Source organism: Condylura cristata, unplaced genomic scaffold, assembly GCF_000260355.1.
Source record: "Condylura cristata isolate star-nosed mole 26May11 unplaced genomic scaffold, ConCri1.0 scaffold00008, whole genome shotgun sequence".
Classification (NCBI taxonomy): domain Eukaryota; kingdom Metazoa; phylum Chordata; class Mammalia; order Eulipotyphla; family Talpidae; genus Condylura; species Condylura cristata.
This window is the reverse complement of record NW_004567109.1, coordinates 7,884,607-7,905,755: the sequence shown is the minus strand read 5'-3', so window position 1 is coordinate 7,905,755 and position 21,149 is coordinate 7,884,607. Positions and strand designations below refer to the sequence as shown.

The 21,149-nt window shown below is 59.3% G+C and overlaps 2 protein-coding genes across 4 annotated transcripts in view; one reads left to right on the top strand and one right to left on the bottom strand.

The window, feature by feature from the left end:
* The window catches only part of PQLC2 (PQ loop repeat containing 2), a 15,357-nt gene extending 4,184 nt beyond the window's left edge, over positions 1 to 11,173 (bottom strand). Inside the window, exons 1-8 of one of the 3 annotated variants that reach the window (XM_012722437.1) lie at positions 11,108 to 11,152; positions 10,209 to 10,269; positions 7,513 to 7,732; positions 2,532 to 2,661; positions 1,880 to 1,967; positions 1,126 to 1,274; positions 932 to 1,024; positions 186 to 371 (exon numbers count right to left, since the gene is read on the bottom strand). In XM_012722437.1, coding sequence (XP_012577891.1) covers positions 186 to 371; positions 932 to 1,024; positions 1,126 to 1,274; positions 1,880 to 1,967; positions 2,532 to 2,661; positions 7,513 to 7,673 — 807 coding nt within the window. In that variant the 5' untranslated portion in view covers positions 7,674 to 7,732; positions 10,209 to 10,269; positions 11,108 to 11,152. The other 2 variants (XM_004678557.2, XM_012722436.1) reach the window with 2 other exon arrangements.
* A 203-nt stretch (positions 11,174 to 11,376) lies between these two features.
* On the top strand, positions 11,377 to 17,680 carry LOC101621634 (aflatoxin B1 aldehyde reductase member 2). Its single transcript, XM_004678556.2, has 7 exons — positions 11,377 to 11,701; positions 14,218 to 14,405; positions 14,606 to 14,710; positions 15,356 to 15,452; positions 15,584 to 15,683; positions 16,382 to 16,511; positions 17,299 to 17,680. The coding sequence occupies exons 1-7, from the start codon at positions 11,377 to 11,379 to the stop codon at positions 17,458 to 17,460; spliced, it is 1,107 nt and encodes a 368-aa protein (XP_004678613.1). The 3' UTR covers positions 17,461 to 17,680.
* Positions 17,681 to 21,149: the final 3,469 nt, after the last annotated feature.

The window sequence follows — 21,149 nt, the reverse complement described above, 5'->3', positions numbered from 1 at the left end:
AAAGGGGCTCGGCTCATGGCTGGGTGGGTAGGCGGGGGTACCAGATGCCGGGCCCCTGGGGAACTCAGGCCAAAGGGGCTCGGCTCATGGCTGGGGCAGGCGGGGGTGGATGGAACCTGACCCTTGCAGGCAGAGGCTTGCTGCTGTGCCCCCCACACACCCTGCCCGCACACGCAGAAGGATACGATCGTGTCAAGCAGCAGCACCCCCAGGCTGCCCACGAGCCAGGGCAGGTGGTGCAGCAGGTAGCTGCCCTCGCTCTGGCCCTCCTCGGGATTCTTGAACAGCACACTCAGCCCATACAGCGTGTTCCCCAGCATCACCAAGGCGAACAGCGAGTAGGAGATCCCCTGGGTGGACTTCCGCACGAACTGGAGGGGTGAGGGCGGAGTCCCAGGCTCCAACGGGCTCTCCGGAGTGTCGCCACCCGCCTGACGTGTCTGACCGCCCTGAGCTGACTCGTCACTGGTGCCCCGCACGCGCCTGGGCCTGGCTCCCGCAGCAGCCCCTTCCAGACCTGACCCTGACCTCACTGCTACCAGCTCTCGCAGGCCCACCCTTGTCCCTGGGGGCGCTCGTGGGACACCCCTGTTGGCCCAGACACCCTGCTCGCCAGTCCGTGCTGACGCCTGGTGCCCGGCAAGCCTCACCCACCCTGCTTCCCCACCTTCCCTCTCCCTGCAGGCCCCTGGGCTCACCTCCTGTTTCCCTGAGACCCAGGTGCCTGCCCCAATGGCAGGCCTCATCCGGCTCATTTTCCAGAGGCAGCGACGAGGCTTGGAGACATGGGCTAACCTCCCCACCGCCGTGGTGACTGTGCACCAACTTTCTGACCAGGCCCCCACACCGTGCTGCTCCTTAGCCCAGGGCCTAGCTGCCAGGGCCACGCTTCTCCACGGCCGCCTTCCCCCGCCCCCAACCCCCGACTCACATTGGTGCGGATCTGAGGCAGCCGGGACAGCAGGTATAACACACTGGAGATGGAGCCAATGACGAAGCCGATGATCTCCTGCTGGGTGAAGGGCTGACAGGGCACAAGGCTGCTCAGGGCCGAGGGCACAGGCGAGCTGAGAGCGCTCCGATGCCCTTCCAGACCCCCCTGGACCGGAGGTCCCAGCACCTCACCTTATTGCCCGGCTCCACAGACAGGAGGGTTCGCCCCCGAAAGACCTCCCTCGGGGCGGCCACGGAGGCAGCACCAGCACCGCTCAGCAGCGGGGTGGTACACACCACCCCCAAGAGGAACAGCAGCATGGAATTGATGGGGGTGGACACTGGACAGGAGGCAGGAGGGAAGCCGGAGTCAGGGATCTCCGAGGCAGCAGCTGGGGGCTTGGGTCCTGGCCTTGCCCCTCAGTGGCTGTGTGACCTAGAGCCAGTGATGTGACGTCTCTGTGCTTTTACCTTCCTCTGCCAAGTGGGTTTAATGCCAGAACCCATCTCCGGGGCTTCGCATCAAACGGTAAGGGCAGGGGGTCAGCAGAAAGGTTACGAAAGAGAAATCCCCGCGTCTGCGAGGAGCTGGCCGGGTCCGTAAGGCCCTCCACCTGGTCTTGGCTGTGGCCCTCCTCCCAGCCCGCCCTCCCCGCCCCGGCTCCCCAAGCGTAGCAGTGAGCCTTGAGGCTGTGACCCTCGAGGCTGACGCGTGTGCTGGGTGAGAACGAGTGCCAGCAACGCCCTGCGGTCCTGCCCGGACGTGCTCTCGGCCCTCGGTCTGTCCGCCATCCCTACCCAGGCCGATCAGGACTCAGGCCTTCAGATAAGGCCCAGGGAGCCTTCCAAGGTTTCCTTTATCAGCCAGCAAACCCACTTCCTCCCGGCCGCCCGCCACGCCCCGCGGAGGCTGCCCCAGACCCGGCCGGAGCAACCCCACACTCACGGGCAGAGGGGCGCTTCTTGAACTTGTAATGGAAGTACAGCGACAGCATCAGCAGGTCGGCCAGGACGTAGTAGACCGCCGTGTAGGTCTGCAAGGGAGCCAGGGCCGGGACCCCGCACGGCTCAGGCGCTGCTGCTGCCCGGCTGGGTGACGCTGTGCAAGTCACCGCCCCTCTGGTTCTGTCTCCTCCTCCGGAAAGGAGGGGCTGCAGCTCCCACCGGGCAGCAGGAGAGCTCAAGTCGGCCCAGGGCTGGCACGGTGCCACCGGGGCATGTGGAGGGAGCACCGGCGGGCCGGGCGGGCACCAGGGACCAGGCAAAGTGGTTTGGCCTGAGGTAAGAGCAGTGATGGCTTGCGGGCCTGCCGGGGAGACTGATGCCCGGCTCTGTGCTTCACAGCTGGCACCTGGGCTCCTCAGGCCCTCCTCCCCGCCAACACACCCCATCCTGAAAACACAGGGCCAGAGGCCACAGCGGTCCTCTGGCTCCGCGCTCCTGTCACAGGAGAGGCAGGGACAGCGTCTCACCACACAGCAGGGCAGAGAGCTGTCTCCAACGCTGGGGCCCTCACGAGACGGGCCCCGGGGTAGAGGCTGCCCCCAGGCCTCTGCACGGCTGTCCTGGGCAGCCGCGCTGGCCGGGCACGGGCGCACCTGCAGGGGCAGCTGGTCTGCAAGGAAGGAGCCGATGAGGTTGCAGGAGTCACCGCCGATCCAGCCCAGGAGGAACCACAGGGACAGGGCCTGGTCCATGTTGCCCACCCTGCAGGCCTTGATGTACTGGCTGTGGCGAAGAGAGACACACACGGTCAGGGCCGGACGCTGAGCTGCCTCCTCGAGGGTCAAGGACAGGGCAGCCGGGACAGGAGGACGGCGCATTAGGGGCCAGTAGGCCAACCCCTTTTCCACGACAGGCTCCTCTTCAGTCTTTCTTTGCCCTTTGGGGGGTTTTCACCAGGGGGATCCCTGGAGCTCATCTGGGAGAAGCATCGCTCCAGAGACATCCACGGCATCGCTCAGACAGGCCCCGCTCTGTGGGCCCAGGGCCTCTCTGCAGAGGCCAGAGGTCTTACGGGGTCTGAAGCGTTGTTGTGCCAGGCCTGAGAACCACTCAGGGAGCCTAATTCTTCTATGGAGGTTGGGGGGAGGTCGACCGGGGCTGGCACTGGGAGAAGGCGGAGGTGGCAAGGAGCACCTCGTCTTCGCAGTGACCCAGCGGGGTCTCGGGCGGGCGTGTGTCCAGCGCACTCAGCCTTCATGGTCCCCGTGAGAAGGCGTCTTCTGACAGCCCTTCTCCCTGAGCACGGATGGGGTCACAGCTGTCGGGGGCCCCAGATTCCCACCCAGACCTGAGGCCCCAATCCCATAACCGTGACACAGCAGCTGGTTATGGCTGAGATTTCTTTGAAATCACCTGCATGTATCTGAATTAGGAAAAGGTAACTAAGGGCATCTCACCCTTCCCACCACCCAGGCCTAGGAAAGTGGGGCTCCGGCTGGTTCTTCCTCTGTATCTCCTAGGGGGCCTCCAGGCAGCCCATCTCTCCGGGTGTCCCGCCCAAGCCCTGCTCCCCTCCACAATCCTCCCCTCCTCAGGATCATTCTAAACCCCCAATCTTGCCAACATCTTCCAGAACCTTCCATTGCTCTTCAAAAATGCCCAAGCACACCCCTTCAGGAGCCCGAGGGCTGGGCTGCCCGTGCCAGCCCCCCCCGGACTGCTTCCCTCCCTCCAAGCTCTCCTCTGCAGTCTCCCAGCATGCTCTCTTCTCTGCATTTCAGGCTCAGGAATTATCGGTTCCTCCTCGGGACCTTCCTGTCCCTCCTCCTTGGGAACACACTTCCTCATCTATGGGCCCAGGACAAATAGCGTCCAGCACAGGCTGACACTGAGAAGCCTTCCCTTAAGGCTCCTGCCAGAACACCGTGGCTTCGGTGTGTCCCTAAATTACGGGGACACTGGTCCTCTCACACTCGGGACAGGCCAGGTCTAGGGAGGAGCAGATAGAGGTGGCCCCGGCCTCTGACACCCTCGCTGCAGAGTCATCAGGGCCAAGCAGGGCGGGTGCCATTTTCTAGCAGGATGGGGCAGCCTGAGCCAGCATCTCAGAGGGAAGCTTTCACCCCAGACGGGGAGCGACTTCTCTGAGGGCCGCTGAGAGTAGAAAAATTGAGGATGGAAGGTCTCACCGGTGAGGTGAGGGTAAGGGGTGGGGTGGAGGTGATGAGTCTTAAACTAAAACCACTATGGAAGGTTCCAGGTATCTGAGTTGGGGTCAGAAAAGACCATCAGCCAGAGACGGGGGCAGAGAGGACCAACCCAGACTGACCCCGCGGCAGTAATTTTCCGCGTTAATCCCACCTAAGAACACCTCTTGCCCAGGCAAGACGCAGCCTGTGCCAGTTCCGTGTCTACGCAGGTGTCTCTTCCTTTTTCCTTTCCTTGTAAACTTGCCATGGAGCAATGGGGACATCTGCTGATCTTTCACAGAGGGACCCAAGAACCCCACATGTGGAACCTCATCATCTGAGCCCCAGCATTGCCCACACTCCCCACCAGTCACCCAGACGTGTCCAGCCTTCCTCTTAAGGGCCTCCCCACCCCCTGACATCACTCGCTCGCTGGGCGGCCTCCACAGCCTCCCTGCCTCCAGTGTCTCCCCTCCCAGATGGCCCTTTATTTTATTCATACGTTTTCTGTCAGGGGAAAGCACAGTGTCACAAAGTGTGCAGTCAAGTTGCCCACATTTGGGCACTTCGCAGGAGTCAGCACACCCAGAGGGCCATGGATGAGGCTCGGCCTGGAAGCCACCTTCACTATCCGGTGTGCAGCCGCCCCCAAGAATCCAGATCGCCTTTTACAGAGTGACAGCGGAGGGTCTGAAAACACAAGGATGGCACCTGCTTTGCTTACTTGTGCTAGTTTGGCACCTGCAACAAACCAACTAAAAGTCAAGGCTGCCAGACCTAGGACAGTTCAAGGCAGAAACGACAGTCTCTTTACACAGGGTGCCAGTGTGACCGGGTGATCTCCAGGGAGAGGGAGGTTTCCGGTTTCCTGCCCCACCCTGCAAGGAGTGGAGCTGGGCAGGGAGTGAAGCTAGAAAAGCCCAGAAGAATGGTGAGAAGGGGGAAGACACGGAGAGACGGAGAAAGGGAGAAGGAAGAGACGGAAGACCTGGCGGGCGCATGGCGCAGAGAGGTACATGCCACACTCGCATCTTGGACTTGTACCAGGGACTGGGGGGCCATGAAGAAGGTGACACTAGAAAGAGACTTGGGTGAGACCCTGGGGGGCTGACAGCGACAGCCTTTCATCTTGATTTTGATTTTGCTGTTTTTCCTTCCAGACTTGCCTGGCTCCTTCTGTCCCTTTCCTGTGGGTCCCCCCAGACATGTGGCAGCTTTCTGGCCTCAGTGGCCCTGCTTTGGGATGAGCCTGTTTGGCTGGCATTTACCCACGAGGGCCTGGGTAACTGGGTGCTTCATTTGGAAACTACCTGAAACTCTATTCTCTCTTCTCTTCTCTCCACCACATGCTACATGTACTGAAGTTATTTTCTATTGGAGGTCTTATGCACTCACTAGAGTACGTTTTGTCTTTATGTCGTGGATAGCAGAATCCATTTAGAGCATGCCGGTTTGGGGGGGGCCCACAGTGCTTCTCACCCTACCCGCTAACACTAGGATATCTGCGTATCCCCATGCAAACAAATGAAGCTGGACCCTTACTACCTCCTACCAGTTACACATTATAACTCGAGGTGAATCAGAGACCTAAATAAAGAACTGAATTGTGACGCCATAATTTATGGTGGGATTTGAGGCTTTCTCCAGGTAGATCCGGTCAGAATTGACTTTACTGCTGGGTGGTGTGGGGAAAAGCACACACCAGAATTGCTGTCCCAGTTGGGTAAAACTAGAACATCCTGAAAAGACAGAATACAACTCTGAAACTTGGATGAAGTTATGTCTTCTTAGGTATGGCAGCAGAAGCACAAGCAACAAAAGAAAAAATAGATGAAATGGACCTCATTCAAGTCTAAAAGTTATGCTTCAAAGGATGCTGAGAAAGTGAAAAGATAACCCACAGAGTAAGAGAAAATATTTGCAAATCATCTATCAGATGAGAGGGCTGCATCTAGAGTTCTAGAAGAAATCTTACAACCTAACAAAGATGGTACAAATCTGAGTAGGCCCTTCCCCACAGAAGATGTACCATTGGCTAACAAGGGCACAAAAAACGACTTGACATCACCAGCCTTCACTGGGAAATGCCAGCCCAACTGCCATGAGGTGCAGCCCCACACCCAGGACCACATTATCACACAGAAACGATCTGAAAAAACGACTCGATGAAGGTTTGCAGAAACTGGAACCACCACACTCTGCTGGGACCATGGAATGACGCAATCACGAAATGTGAAGCGGCCTGGCAGGTCCTCAAGACAGCACATGCCTGAGCGACTCACTGCTCAGGTGTGTGTCCGAGGGCAACATGTCCCCGAGGACACCGGAACACAGTGTCCCCGGCAGCCCTCATCGCAAAATCAACCCAAATGTCCATTAGTGGATGGAACAGGAAACCAAAGGGATGTCCACACCATGGACATCAGGTGGGACTAGGTGGCCCCCCCACAGGTGCACCCCAGACCCGTGACCCACGACCCAAAGCCCATCACAGCAGGCCTCGCCCTGAAGTCCCATCTGTGTGAAAGGTCCAGAACAAGCCACTCTAGAGAGAGTAAACAGGTTGTTGCCAGGGGCTGGGAGGCCTAGGGGAAATGAGGAATGACTCGCTTCTTCTTGGGTGTCTTCTGAGGGTGGTGAAAGTGTTCCCCAACTGATTGTGGTGATGGTTTCACAACCCTGGGCATGCTAACGCCACAGTGTCACGCTCCCAATGGGCTAATTGGGTGTTGTGGGGGTCCGAGGCTAAAGAGAAATTTCCTACTCGTTGAGAATACCCTTGGTAGGGGCCCTCAAGGATGCCTTTGACCTCACCTCTCCCTGGCTCCTGACCCTCACACACACGCCTTCATGTCACCCTCGGAGCAACCCTGTGAGGTAGGAACATCCTCGCCATTTTACTGACGAGGAAACTGAGATGCAGAGCAGCAAAGAGATTTGCCCAGTGAACGCAGCGGCCTGAATCCAGAAGCCACGGTCCTGACCACTGTGCTCTTAGAAGTGTGGCCCTGTCCCCCGATCAGCAGTGGCCACACCAATCTGTAGCCACTGCTTGGCCACCACCAGACTCACACACAGAGGCCACATTTGTTGCTTCCAGAGCTCCCAGCCCTCTGTCACTCTCTTACTAGCTGTGCTACTGCAAAGGAGTTACTTAACCTCTCTGGGCTTCAGCTCCTCGTAAAATAGGGATAGTAATTAAGTAACTAAAAACAGGTCAAGTGTGTAGAACTGGGCCAGGTACTTAATGGTCACTCAATAATCAGCGCCCTGTTATCATGTGGCCCTGCACAGGGCCCGGCCCAGGGTGCAGGGTGCTCCCAGCTGGCTGGGAGTCAGTGAGTGGGGGTGACAATAAAGCCAGCTCTTCTTGAGCCTGGAGGGACCACAGCCAGCCGGGCAGCCCCACCGGCTAGCCCCGCTCCTGCCACCCAGCGCTACTTACGGCAAGGTGGACGCAGCAAAGCAGACAATTGAGATCAGGCCCAGACCCACGCTGGCCTCGTCCCAGGCATCCTGCGCGCACTCGCCGAACACGTCCCATATCCACAGGCTGCCGTTGGGGCAGCTGGAGAAGTTGCCAGAGCCCAGTTTCCTCCAGACCATGGCTGCAGTGGGAGGGCGGGCCGTGGGGAGGGTGGTGGCGTACCGAGGCAGCCAGGGCTCTACAGGGAGGAAGAGGGGCGGTCAGCCTTGGGGCTGCGTCACGGTCCCGCAGCCCAAGCCCGCCCGCCCCCAGCTCACCACACAGCAATGGCCCAACCCTTGAACCGGGAGTCAGTCAGATTAAAGCCTCGGTTTCCTCACCTGTAGAAAGGGGGTGATTACAGTGCCCCTTCACACTGTTGTGAGGGTGAAATGAGCTCATAAACGAAAGGTGGGGAACTCAGTCCTCAAATGACATCACCCTGGTTATAACTACTGAACATTTAGATGGTTCCTTTTCTTAAAAAAAATTTATTGATTTATGCACAGAAGAACTGGAGTGTAAGCCAGAGATGCGGGGGAGAGAGGATTCCCAGAGGCAGAGGGGGGAGCAGAACAGGCAGATCCACTGAAGTCCACTGCTGAGGGGGCAGTGGGGAGACAGGAGAGGTCTGCTGCACCCTGTGGGTCAGCTCCCTGGCTGGGATCGAGCTCAGGCCTCATAGGTGATCTTGCTGAGACTTGACCCGTAGGCCACCAGGGAGGCCCTCTCTCTGTGAGGCCCCCGAGGCTGGGCCATTAGCTGTGTTATCTGGTCTCAGGTAGGGTTGTCCCTGCCAGTGCCGCAGGAGGCAGGTGGAGACCTCCCCATTCTCACCACACAGATGGCGGGGGGCAGCCGGAAAGCTGCAGTCAGAAGTCCAACCCAAGCCAGACCCAAACCCCTGCTACCAGGCACGGTGTCAGGTTCCTCTGGGTGCTGCAAAACCTGCTGCCGTGACTGCCAGCTTCTCAAAGCCAGAGAGCAGGCTTCCCCTTTTCTCATGTGGCTCAGAGGGGCTTTCCTCACGCGAGCTGCTCTCTGCAGCCACCTTCAGTTTCTACTTGTGTCAGGATCCCGGGGAGCAAAAGGCATCGCCACACTCCTATGTTGAAAACTGACCCCCAATGGGAAGGTAGAGGAGGGACTCTGGGGAGATGTTTAGGACTGAGACCCACTCCTCCGGGGCACCCCCTTCCCTGAGGGGTGAGGCCACACTGGGCAGGTGCCGCCCCCCCCCCAAAACACACACCAGGAAGCGGCCCTTGCCACTGATACTGTGCTCTGATCCCTGCCTCCACACTGAGAAATGTGCGTTGGTTGTTTCTCAGGGGCCCTGATGGACTAAATCACCCCGGCCGGACCCTTGAACTACTGAGGTCACAGGAAACTGGGGGCTTCAGGGAGGGGAAAGAACTGAGTCCCCCCTCTTTGCTCAGGAAACTGGAGACCTGCAGTCTCCATGCAACTACCTGGAGCGGCGGGGCCAGGGCCGCCCAGGGCACCGCCCGTTCACTGCCGTATCTCCCAGCCTGAAAGCTTTCCCTGGTCCTGGCGGCTCAGCTGGATAGCCTTGAGCAGGCTGATGCCGGAACCATCTGCCCGTGTCCGGCCACCAGCCCCCGCAAGGCCAGCCTGGCAGCCCAGGGAAGAACTGTCCTGTTGCCACATCAGCCCTTCGCTCCAGCACCCCTGGACAGCCTGCCCACCTCCTCCCGTAGATTCGGAACCTGCCAGACAGCTCATCGCATTAGTATGCTGCCTAGTGGGGGTGTCCTGGGAATGGGGAACACTGCCCCCTGTTTACAGCTAGGTTGGGCAGTTGAGTAACCTGTCCGAGCCTGTCCATAAAATGAGGACAATGACATTAACTCCTTGGGCTCTCAGTGCAGATGAAATGCACATAAACCTCTTAGCCCGCTGCCTGATGGGGTGCATGGTGAGACTGCTGAGGGTGGGTGTCAGGAGCCCAATCTCTCACTCCCTCCTCTCAGCATGCTGTGGAGGGATGAGGTGAACTCCTGGCGAGCACCTCCACACTCCCAGAAAGGCTGTGCCGGAGAGGGCAGCTCCTGCCACACCCCAGCTCCTCTCCTGGACGCCAGCTGAGTCAGGGCGATGTTCCCGCAGAAGCTGGTCAAGTGGCCACCTGCATCTACCCGAGGAGTCCACTGGGCCCCAAAGCAGCACTTAGGCAGCACTCCAGGCACTGCCCTCCCAGTGTGTCCCCTGAACTTGCCTCACGTCTCCAATAATCATTCTCTGGCCTCCAGGCTGCTGCAGCCGCTGTTTGCCTAGAAGTGTCCTTCACCCCGTGGGCCGTGTAAAGAGATACAAAGACCCAGTTCTAATCTGCCCTCTCACAGAGGCCTTTCCGGGGCTGGCTGGGCCCCCTGGTCACCTCTTCCCCTTTCTCTGGCCACACAAAGCTTATCACACACCTCAGCGACCACCCCTCCCTTTAACCTGGCTGTAAACTGTATTCTCAGGACCTAGACAGCAAAGGTTCAGGAAACATTGGGTGGGGATAAGAAGGCAAAAAAAGAGAGGAGGAGGAAGAAGAAGGGAAAGAGGGAGGAGGGATGGGAAGGGGAAGCAAAAAGCAAGCCCGGGAGGAAGGTTTCGATGTGAGCACACATGTCCAAGGGCTGAGGAGAACGCGCTCTGGAACTGACCTGACCGAGGCCTTCTAGTTTAGAACAGCCCGGCAAAGGGACTGGACCTCAGAGTTCCAACCTACAAAATGGGGGAAGAATGCAAGTGTCCTCTGACTGCTGAGCCTGGGCGATAATGAAATTATCCAGGCCGGATGATCAGAATGGGGCTTGGCCCGAAACGCTACTGCTACTCGGGGCTGGCTGTTCTGTTCCTGGCTGAGGCCTCCCTCCCTGCTCCCACAGCGTCCTCGGGGCACCCAGCAGCCTCCATTATGTGACCTGTGACCCGCACCAGTCCTCCTCACACTTCCAAAGGTACTCTCACACTGTAGGTATTTCAAAACCTGACGGAGGGTGGGATGGGGCGGGGGCGATCTGGACTCCCTCCCTAGCAGACCCAGGGAGCACTCAGGGGAGGAGCATCCTGCCGGGGCTGAACCCCACTCCGGCCCGGGTCCTCAGCCACACTCCCTGCTAGTGACTCAGCCCGGAGCGGGATGCCTGTTTGGCAGGGATAATGACAGGGCAGCCGCTGGGGTCAGCACTCTATGGCCGCGGGGGGGCGGGGGGGGGACTCCCCGGGCCAGCTCCGAGGAAAACAAAGCCGTGGGAAGCATAGGGGCTGATCAACAGAGGCCAGAAGGAGAAAAGGGAACCCAGATCCCAAGCCCTAGCCGTGCAGCTCCAAGAGGCTTTGCTGGACGCTTCTGAGGAGGAGGAGGACCGAGACTTGGGGTCCCCGAGGGGGTCGTCCAATCCCAGCCCAGACCCTGGACCAGGATTTCGTGCCTCGAGGAGGAAACAGGAGCCCACGACCGTCCAGGGACTGGAGGAAAGTTGGAAAAATGTGGCAGGGAAGCCCCAGATTCTCGACCCCCAGCCTTTCGGTTTGCCCCCAAGCCTCAAAGGCGGCTCACCCAGTCAAGATCCACAGCCCGGGTCCGGCTTCAGGGTCTGTCTCCAGTGCCTGGGTCAGCTGACCAGAGGCCCCGCCCCGCCCCGCCCCGGAGCCGCGTGGCTCCGCCTCTGGCGCCGCGCACTTGGCGGACGATCCCTAAGAGGGGCACTTGCCCGCGGAGCATGCGTGGGGGGGCCGTCGCTCTATTTGTTGACACTCCCTTGCTGCCCATTGGGCTCCGTGGTAGGTGGGCGGGGCCCGAGCTCCCTGAGCGCAGGCGCCATCCTCATGCTGAGCGCCGCGTCCCGAGCTGTCGGCCGCGCCGCGGTCCGCTGTGCTCGTCGTGCTGGGACGCCCGAGACTCGGACCGCCACAGCCTCCGCCATGTCCCGGCCTTCGAGGGCCGCCTCGGGCGGCTCGGACCGGCCCGCCACCGTGCTGGGCACCATGGAGATGGGGCGCCGCATGGACGCGTCCGCCAGCGGCGCAGCCGTTCGAGCCTTTCTGGAGCGCGGCCACACCGAGCTGGACACGGCCCTCATGTACAGCGACGGCCAGTCTGAGAGCATCCTGGGCGGCCTGGGGCTCGGGCTGGGCGGCGGCAACTGCAGAGGTAAAGTCTGGAGCCCCGGGCTAGGACACCTGACCCCCCCTGTACGTGCCTCGCCCATCCCTCCCGCATGACCTCGACCCTGCCCCAGTTGTACAACGGCCTGGCCGAGGCAGAACCCGCGGCTTTATCCCCCTCCGGGGGCACCGACCTCTCCTGGCCACGCTGCAGCTCTGTGAACCCCTAACTTTCAGACCCGTGCACATCTGGCCCGGAACAGTGGACAGTGCTTTGACATGATCGCTATTCCCTGTCCTCGTGGGAGCTGCATCTCCGAGGCTGAGGCTAACCTAGTGCTTGGCCGCTGCCCCCCCCCCCTTCCTCGGTGCACCTCTCTGTGGTCTCCGGAGCTATCCGGAGCTCATGGGCGCCCTGTATGGTGCCCATAACTCCCCTGTTCAACCCTGCAGTGCCCATACCTGTCCCAGGCTCTCTGCCTTCCTCCCTCACCCCATTGTGCTCACGCTGTTCACTCCCTTTTCTCATCTGGTCTTTTACCAGCCCCTAGACTTTGCTCTGTCCACTTGGCAGCACCCTGGCTCTCTCAGGAGGAAAGCGTAGGCTCGGCTGGGGCGCAGGGCTGGTAGGTGAGCAGTAGCAGGTGTGAGGGCTGGGAGGGCTTTGGCACCACTCCTGTAGCCCTGTGCCAGCCTTGTTATGGGGACTTGGAAAGAAAGTGACTCACCCACCCCCAGGGCACTCAGAATCTAGAGGGACCCTGAAACAAATGATGGGGCAGGGGGCACTTTTGGGACTGGGTTTGGAAATGCCAAGTGCCTGGTGTGTGGACACATGACCAGGTAGCAAGTGTGTGGGAAGGACTGTCCCTCTTTGGCACGATGCCACTGGACGTGCCTAGGAGAGCCTCTCGCACACAGTGGGGCCCACGAAACACTGGCTGTTGTACTGCTACCATACTTTGCCTCCTTTTCACTCTTAGGTTCTTCCTCTCCAGCCCTTGTAGGCGGGGGTGGGGGGGTCCCTTCTGGGTCCTCCTTAGATTCATAACGGTGGGTCTCAGAGGGCCAGAATGGCACGTATATCTCAGACTCACACTCTGCCTAGTGCACCTGGCAGCCCCTCGCTGATCATGAAGTTTTTTTCTTCAAAGATTTACTTTATTTATGCATCCAAGAACTGGGCTCCAGGCCAGGTGCAGGGTGAGGGTGGTGAGAAGATTCACCAGAGACAGAGTCAGGACCAGAACAGGTGGACTGCTGAGGGGAGCAGCAGGGAGACAGGAGAGGTCTGCCACGCCTTGGGGTCAGCTCCCTGGTTGGGGGTCAAGCTTGTGCTGCTGATAGCTTCATAGTGCTGAGACTGAACCCCCTGCCTCCAGGGAGGGCTGAGATTTTGTTTTTCAGTTACTTTTTCTCCAAACCTTCCCTGCTTCCTTCTACGAGGCTGGGCACTCACTAGGCCAAAGTCCTAAGGTCGAACCCGAGGCAAAGTTCACACCAAGAATTCAGGGAATTGAGACTGAAGGGAATATGGAGACTATCTCGGTGAGAAGCTGGGGGGCCTGTTGCCCGTATCCTAGTGGTCCTTCTGACCCGGCGAGTTGCTTCCATGCACCCATCAATCCAGGCTACCTGGACTCCAGAGTGCTGCCCGCTGCTGGCCTGGCGGGGCAGGATCTCGTTCTCAGCCTGTGGCCACGGTGGATGTGCGTGTGCTTGCTTCTGCGGGCCTGGGCTGCGAGCCCACTGGGGAGGCCTGCGGGTTCGCACTACCTTCTGCCTCTCAGAGTGATCTCGGCCAGCGCCAGTGTTCAGGCGCACGCCCTCTCCTGAACTCTGGCAGCAGCCTCTTGTCGCCCCATTTCCAGGCCTGTCCCCTTGAGTCCTTCCTTATACATAGGCATACAGAGAGGCCAGACAGAGAGGCCTCACGCCTTGGAGTGATGGCACTTGAGAAAAGCCTTCGGGGCGAGCCTTTGGCGCTCTCTTGCCTCAAGTCCCTGGGCTCCCTGCCTGAGTCCATGCTCTGTGGCTCAGGACTGCAGGTGCGGCTTTTCCCATACTACATCTTCTCCCCTTTGTGTTTTTGCTCCGCTCCCACCCTCTGGGGTGCTTCCCACCCCTCCGTGTTGCCTGCCTTTGGCTCCGTCTGGGAGCTTGGTGACCATCCCCCGGGACTCCCGGGGGGGCCCGCTTCTCCTCTGGGCTCCTTCAGCTCTGGGGCTTTTCTCTGCTGCACGTACAGTCTGGTACCACCACCGTCTAGACTGAGCTCCTGGAGGGCAGAAAGCAAGTGCAAGTCCTTCATCTCTGTGAGCTCGGCCTGCAGCGCTAGGCCTGGCACAGCCAGCGTCTGGCGACTGCAAAAACAGTGAACGTCAAAAACTCACAGCTAAAACATTGTTTCGTCCTCGTCGTCCTTCTCAGGACAGTGCCCTGCTTCCATCCCATTTGACAAATTAGTGGATTGAGACTCAGAAAATGGAAATACTTTAGCCGAGATCCCATGGCCATAAGTGGCTCTGTATGTCTCATGACCATGACATTCTCCCCTCCAAGCAAAAATCGCTACCAAGGCCAATCCCTGGGAGGGAAAGTCGCTGAAGCCTGACAGTCTCCGGGCCCAGCTGGAGACGTCGCTGAAACGGTTGCAGTGCCCCCGGGTGGACCTCTTCTACCTCCACGCACCTGACCACGGCACCCCTGTGGAAGAGACCCTGCGCGCCTGCCACCAGCTGCACCAGGAGGTGAGGGCAGCCCCTGCCCCGCTCCGCGGTGGTCTGGTGCTCTCTTCTTTGACTGTACCACCCAGCAGCGGGCATGTATCAGGGCTGTCCCGGAACGGAGCCGGGGCAGACCCTGTGCCCGGAGTCCCCACCCCACCCTCAGCTCCCCTTCCTGGTCTTCTGGACTGTGTTGGGTTCTGACCTTGGCCTTTCCCCTGCAGGGCAAGTTTGTGGAGCTTGGCCTCTCCAACTACGCTGCCTGGGAGGTGGCCGAGATCTGTACCCTCTGCAAGAGCAACGGCTGGATCCTGCCCACCGTGTACCAGGTGGGGCCAGGGTAGCAGAGGCTTCGATCCCTGGGCTTCTCCTGATTCTGGGTTCTCTGGGCCCCTCCAAGTACCTCCATGGCCTCCCCAAAGCAGCCAGTCCCTGCAGATGGCTTCCAGGAGCCCTCAGGATTTAATGCCTTCTCCAGGCAGGCCAATAGTGCCGGTCACTGGCCCTGACGCGCCCCTGTCCCAGCCTGCCCGCTTCCTCACTCTGCCAGTCAGCTGGATGGGCCTCCTCTCCCCCCTGCCCCCCACTCCATGACGCGTCCTCTGAAAGCTGACCCTACTGCCCCAGGGGCGGGTCCCTGGGCCCCGCCGTCCTGTTCAGCCTGCATGTGCGCACCGCACTGACCTTTACTTTGACGCTCGCTCTCGGCTCTCACAGCTCTTGGAGGCACAGACCTGGCTGGACTGGGCATATTTAGAGCCAGGCTCCAGCCCACAGCTGGTACCTGCAGATACTCCTGGAAGGAGAGGTCCAGGCTGCTTTCCCACTCCTGAGCCCAACACCACGTCCGCATCCCCTCCCACCACTGGTGATCCGGAGGTCACTGCCACGGCCTGGCATTTGTGGCTGGGTTTAGAAGGCTGGGTCCCTTGCTGAATGCGTGCACCCTGCCCAGCTGGCCCCTCCACCCACAGGGCATGTACAACGCCACCACCCGGCAGGTGGAGACAGAGCTCTTCCCCTGCCTCAGGCACTTCGGATTGCGGTTCTACGCCTACAACCCTTTGGCTGGTAGGGGCTGCTGTGTGGATGCCAGGGAGGGGCTGCGGGAGGTGGACTGGCTTGGTAGCCCTCTGGGTCCCCCAGTCCAGAGCAGCCTCTGGGAGGAGCGGGGAGGGGGTCTGATGGCGGCCTGTCCACAGGGGGCCTGCTGACCGGCAAGTACAAGTATGAGGACAAGAACAAGAAACAGCCCGTAGGCCGCTTCTTTGGGAATAGCTGGGCTGAGGCTTACAGGAACCGGTGAGCTGGGGTGTCCGCTTCAGGATGGCGTGGGCGGGGTTCCCTTTCCCCGAGATGGAGAAGTTGAAGGCCGCTTTCTGGGTTGCCACGGGGCCTGGGAGCAGCTCCAGGCCTTCCCTGCTGCCTGGACCTGCATCTCTTGACTCCTGCAGGAATTAGCAAATCTCTGGAGAGTTTCTTGGAACCTGTGGGAGGACATGAGAATTCCTGGACTTCATGCCAGGTCTTCTTTGAGAAGTGCTCATCACCTGCCAGGAGAGAAGGAAAGAGCTTTGAAATCGGGCCCAAGGGGTCTGGGCCGAGACCTGCGCCCTGTACTGGCTGCCTTTGTCTCAGCAGGGAAGTGAGGGTGGGCCTGGACTTCTTAGGATTAAAGATGGCACCGAGGCCCTGGTGATGGCACCAAAGCCCTGGGGATGATGCTGAGGCCCTGGTGATGGCACCAAGGCCCTGGGGATGGTGCTGAGGCCCTGGTGATGGCACCAGGGCCCTGGGGGGCCCTGGGGATTGTGCTGAGGGCCTGGTGATGGCGCCAGCATGTGGGTGGTTTTGCCCAACAAGGCAGGAGACCCAGTGCTGCGCACACCGGCCACCCACACTGCAGAGCTGGTGGCTGCGTCGCTCCAGTTGGCCCTTTGGCCATGGCCCCTGAGTGATCCCGCAGTGCTGACCCCTGTGCCACCTGCCTCACCCGCCAGCTTCTGGAAGGAGCACCACTTCGAGGCCATCGCCCTGGTGGAGAAGGCCTTGCAGGACTCGTATGGCAGTGGCGCCCCCAGCATGACCGCGGCTGCCCTGCGCTGGATGTACCACCACTCCCAGCTCCAGGTAACCTCGCGTCCACAGCAGCCCGCCTCTGCCCATGCCGGGTGCCAGCATGGCCCTTAGGTGATGGCTACAGAGATCTTCCCTCTGAAATTTCTCTCTTCCTGTTCTCCAGGACAGGCCTCGGATTCTGCTAAGCAGCTGAGTGCCAGACCGCAGGATTAGGGCTTCATAAGCATCGATTTAGTGGGTGCAGAGGCCTTATCAGTTTGATTATCCCAGTTGTGCTGATGGGGAAATGGGTTCTCACATTCATGAAGGAAGTGAAGTATTTATCATGGACTTGACTGCGAAATCTCCCTCAATCTCCCTTAATCTCCCTCCGCTGGTTGCAGGCAGAGTTCCCATCTCTCTGGTGTCTTCCTGGCTAAAGCTTTGCTCTCTCTGCTTGGCTCTTCAGCCAAGGTGGTCAGTAGGGCCCGGTGTATATGTAGTAGTTCCCGTGAGCCAAGTGCTTTACATATTACGGGAATTTGTCATACCCACGACCGTGCTGAGCACAGAGAAGCCGAGTTTCAGAGCCTAAATCAGGAAGCCGAGCTGTACAGCTGTTGAAAGGCAGAGCCCGGCTCTGAGCTCAGGCCTGCGTGGGGGGTGAGCAGTTGGTGGCTGGGAGAAGGAAGACAGTTCGGAGTCACGTTGCCACAGTTTCGGAGGCACATTTCTAGAAGTGTGTATGGCACCAGCAGACATCCGATCTTGAGTCTTAGTGGTGGCAGGCTGGCGGGGGAGCATGTGGGCCTTCTGTGGGTGCAGAAGGGCATTGATGTCTCACTGTCCCCCCTTGCAGGCCACCCATGGGGACGCAGTCATCCTGGGCATGTCCAGCCCTGAGCAGCTGGAGCAGAACTTGGCAGCGACTGAGGAAGGGCCCCTGGAGCCAGCCGTGGTGCAGGCCTTTGATCGAGCCTGGCACCTGGTTGCCCACGAATGTCCCAACTACTTCCGTTAGGCCTCAAGGAGGGTCAGACTGCCACAGGTGGCTTTCTTTTCTGTCTCCTCTTTTTCTTTTACGCTGATCAATCTTTGCCTTCAGCTGATTTAGTGTGGTCTTTCTGGATGGTTTAGATCCTTAAATTATTTTTCTAGATTCCTGCTTTGCTCCCGGTTGCCTTCAAAGGGTGTTGGGCCGGGGCATTTCCTGTGTGAATAAAGCAGGTGCTTGACCTGGCTGTTGCTGTGTCTGGGCTCATCCTCTGCTTCTTGCCCCTTGTTTTGGGCTCCCTGGGGGCTTACTGTCTTGGGCACAACCCAAGCAGGGGTAGGAGGTCTCCTGCATCCGGCCTGACCCTGCCACAGAGGTCACCCTCACTCTTCTCCGCTCCATAGAAAAAAACAGGCCCAAACAGACTTGTCTCTACTCAGAATTACCTCACAGGTCGACAGCCGTTCGCCCGGTCTTGTCAGGATTACCTCTCAAAACACTAAGAAATGGGCAAAACCTAACATTAGAATCACCACCAAGAAGAAGAAAACCTTCCAAAATGCCGTGGAATGTTCTAAACCCACTCGGTTTTAGCAGCGGCCTTCCTCTCATATTGGCCAAAGCCTCTCAAGGCTGACTCAGTCAGGCCCTGGGCCTCCTGCGGAGGGGGGTGGGCAAGGGCGTCCGCAGGAGGCCTCGTGCCCGGCCTGGGGGTTGCTGTTTGACCAATCCTGGTGAGAAGAATCACTCTGGCTGGGGCAGCGGGGCTGGGGGTGCAGGCCGAGCAGGTGCGGCTCTCAGCACTGCTCATGCAGAAGTGCCTGAGGGAGTCCTTTCATGTCTTCTTGCACAGAGCCTGCCACATGGATGACAACATGCTCACGCCTGCACACACACCCGCACACACACGGCCTCAGAGCTCTGACTTGATGTGCATGAGATGTCTGGACTAGGCAGTGGTTGCCCAGGGCTGAGAGGGTGCTGGGAAGAAGTGAGCTTGCCTATGGGGTTTCTTGTGGGGTGATGCAGATGCTCTGAAGTTGTGGCATGTGGCTGAGGGGTGGCCTGGGCTCTGTCTACCAGAACTGTTGGCTTGTGGACATCCCAAGAAAACCACACGGAAACCATCAGGCCTTTCCTGTGCCAGCCCCACCTCATGGCGGGGTTGGAGTCCCATAAAAAGGAGGCGAGAGAACAGGTGGCAGTGTTCAGGGGCAAGCTCTGCCTTAGGGACCCGCGGCCTGTCCCGGCTGGGAGACGCTCAGTTCTTACTGGGTTACGTGGTTGACGTGTCCACTGGGGATTGTTGGAGCTGGACTTTGGTGCCCTGGTTAGGGGTGCGAGGCCCACGATTAGTTTTGTCTCGTGTTCTTTACGGCAACGTCCTCATGCAAGTGTAAGTGGAATCTGGGGCGGCCCGCTGAGTCAGCTGCTGAGTCACCTGTGCTCTGGTTTTTTCCCGTTGTTCCGCATTGAGGCCCTGCCCACAGTACGCGCTACCTGTTCTGCAGGTGAGGGACCTTTGGGTTTTTCCAGGTCTAGGCAATTGTGTAGGTTTTCGCTGAGTCATAGGGTAAGTGTGTGTTTACCCATATAAAAGCACAATCATCTTTTTAAGAGGTTAAAAATGCAAAAATAGCCCCACCACATGTATTCACACACCATTTCTATCACTCTTTTTTTGCTGTGAAAATCCAAATTTCTTTCGCTCTGAAGAGCATTTTCAAACATTTCCTGTAGTGAAATTTCGCAACTCAGTTCTCTCCACCGTTGTCTGAATGAAGTGTCCTTCCTTCCTCTTGGAGAGGCGTTTTGGGTGTAGGATTCGAGGCTCTGACTCCAGGGGTGCAGGCAGGAGCCTTTGTCAAGCCCCAAAGAGACCCACGGTGCACTCTGGGGTGGGAGGCAGGACCGCGCTGGGACTACCCCTCAGCCAGGGGCGCAGTTAGGGTCTCTAGCAAGGCCAGGTGCCTGCGTGCAGCCACAGCCGTGCGGCCCCACGTTTGGGTGTGCAGAGGGCCCTGAGTTTGCTGGGGCCAGGGGCCCTGCACGCTTTTTCACGCCTTTTCGGGTTCCCCTAGTGCCTGCGGGCTGGGCACAAGGCCCCCTGAAAGCAGCCAGTCTCCTAAAGCCCCCGCTCATGGCCTCTGCGAACTGGATCTGGCACCACAGAGCCCACGTACCCCCGTCCACTCTCCTAGGGTGCTCTGGACTGCCCTGGTCTGTAGAGATCCTGCTCTGATCCCCCTGGTAGTCCCTGGCACAGACCCAGATCAGACTTTGGAGTGCCCAAACAGGGTGTGGGGGGTCTGTTTCCTCCTTGCTCTGGACCCTAGACTTTGCTCCCTGGAGCTCCTCCTGCACCCCCCCCCCCCAGTTGACAATCTCCCTAAGCCTCCAGATTCCCCAGGGGCTCAGCACCTGGTGGCTGCAGTAGCTCCTTAGGCAGGAATGGAAGGGAGGTGCTGCAGACTGACTGTCCTTTTGTGTCTGAGGCTGTAGAAGGGAAGTTGACATTTTCCCATACCAGACTCCACAGGTGGCTGGGGAGCCCAGAAGAGGAGCACTTCCTGGGAGGGGCCACTGGAGAAAGCTCAGAAAGGAGCACTGGACCTTGAAGAACTGTTAGGAGTTTGCCAGGAGTAAGGGCAGAAAGGGCGCCTCGGCCATGGGCTCTTGTGGGCTCGCGTGGGCAGCGTGCGCAAGTGAGGAGATTGGGCAGTGAGGTGCGGCCACGTGGAAGGTCTGTGTGGGGCTGGGGCTTCCTCTCCCCAGGCTGAGGCTGGGAGGTGCTTAGGAGGGTGCCCCAGGCTTCGGCAAGGATGCAGCAGTGTCAGCCCTTAGCTCAAGGCGCCATCTTTCCACCTGAGCGCCCCCTCCCCTTCGGCAGAGGCTTGCTAGGCTTCTCCTGTGCCCATGCTGGCTAGACCTGAACAGGCAACCCGACACGTGCAGCTCAGTGTGAGATTCCTTTCAGCACGCCCAGCTGCCTCTTCTGAGAACTTTGATCTGTTTGGGATTGTTTTCCTTCTTCCATCCCTCCTTCAGGTCAGAGTTAGCTGGGTGAAAGTTCTCAACTCTCAGATCTGCAGTGAAATTCACATCAGGGAGGGGTTGGAGGTGGGGGGCCCTAGAGCCAGGCCTGCCACATTCACCTGCTTGCTTAGTAGGCAGAGGTGCCACTGGCAGCTTGGACTGAGCTCATTCTTCCAGGTTCTGACTGAACCTCGGCATTCTGTGCAGTACCACTTCAGGCCCGTTTGCAGCTGAAGGAATTGAGGGTGTGGGTAAGTGCGTTAACCAGGCTGTTCGCGCCACGTGCCTCTGTGGCTGGCGCCTGTGGTCTGGGCTGTGTCCATGTAGAGGTGCTGGGAACGGGCACTGTGCCTGATTGTGGACACTGGAGCACGAGTGTGTGCATGCAGGCGTGCGCACCTGTGCTAGGAGGGGGCGGAAAGGCAGCGTCCCTGGGGGAGGGGTCTCAGGCTGCTGTCTCCCTGCTGGCTGGTCTCCCTGCTTACTGTTAAAAACGGTCATGATGGGCCCTCCTGGTGGCGCAGCGGGTTAAAGCACAGCACTAAGAAGCTGAAGCCACCTCCGCATGAGTTTGATTCCCATCTGCCCCGGAGGAGTCCACATGGCGGGGCAGACCTCTCCTGACCCGCCCGCTGCTCCCCTCAGCAGTGTACTTCATCGCTCTGCCTGTTCTGCTCCCC

Bases quoted from the DNA above. Each gene is read 5' to 3' on its own strand.
- LOC101621634 (XM_004678556.2), top strand. From the start codon at position 11,377: ATGCTGAGCGCCGCGTCCCGAGCTGTCGGCCGCGCCGCGGTCCGCTGT. The intron at 14,711-15,355 runs GTGGGGCCAGGG...CTCCACCCACAG, and splicing joins TCCTGCCCACCGTGTACCAG to GGCATGTACAACGCCACCAC. The intron at 16,512-17,298 runs GTAACCTCGCGT...CCCCCCTTGCAG, and splicing joins ACCACCACTCCCAGCTCCAG to GCCACCCATGGGGACGCAGT.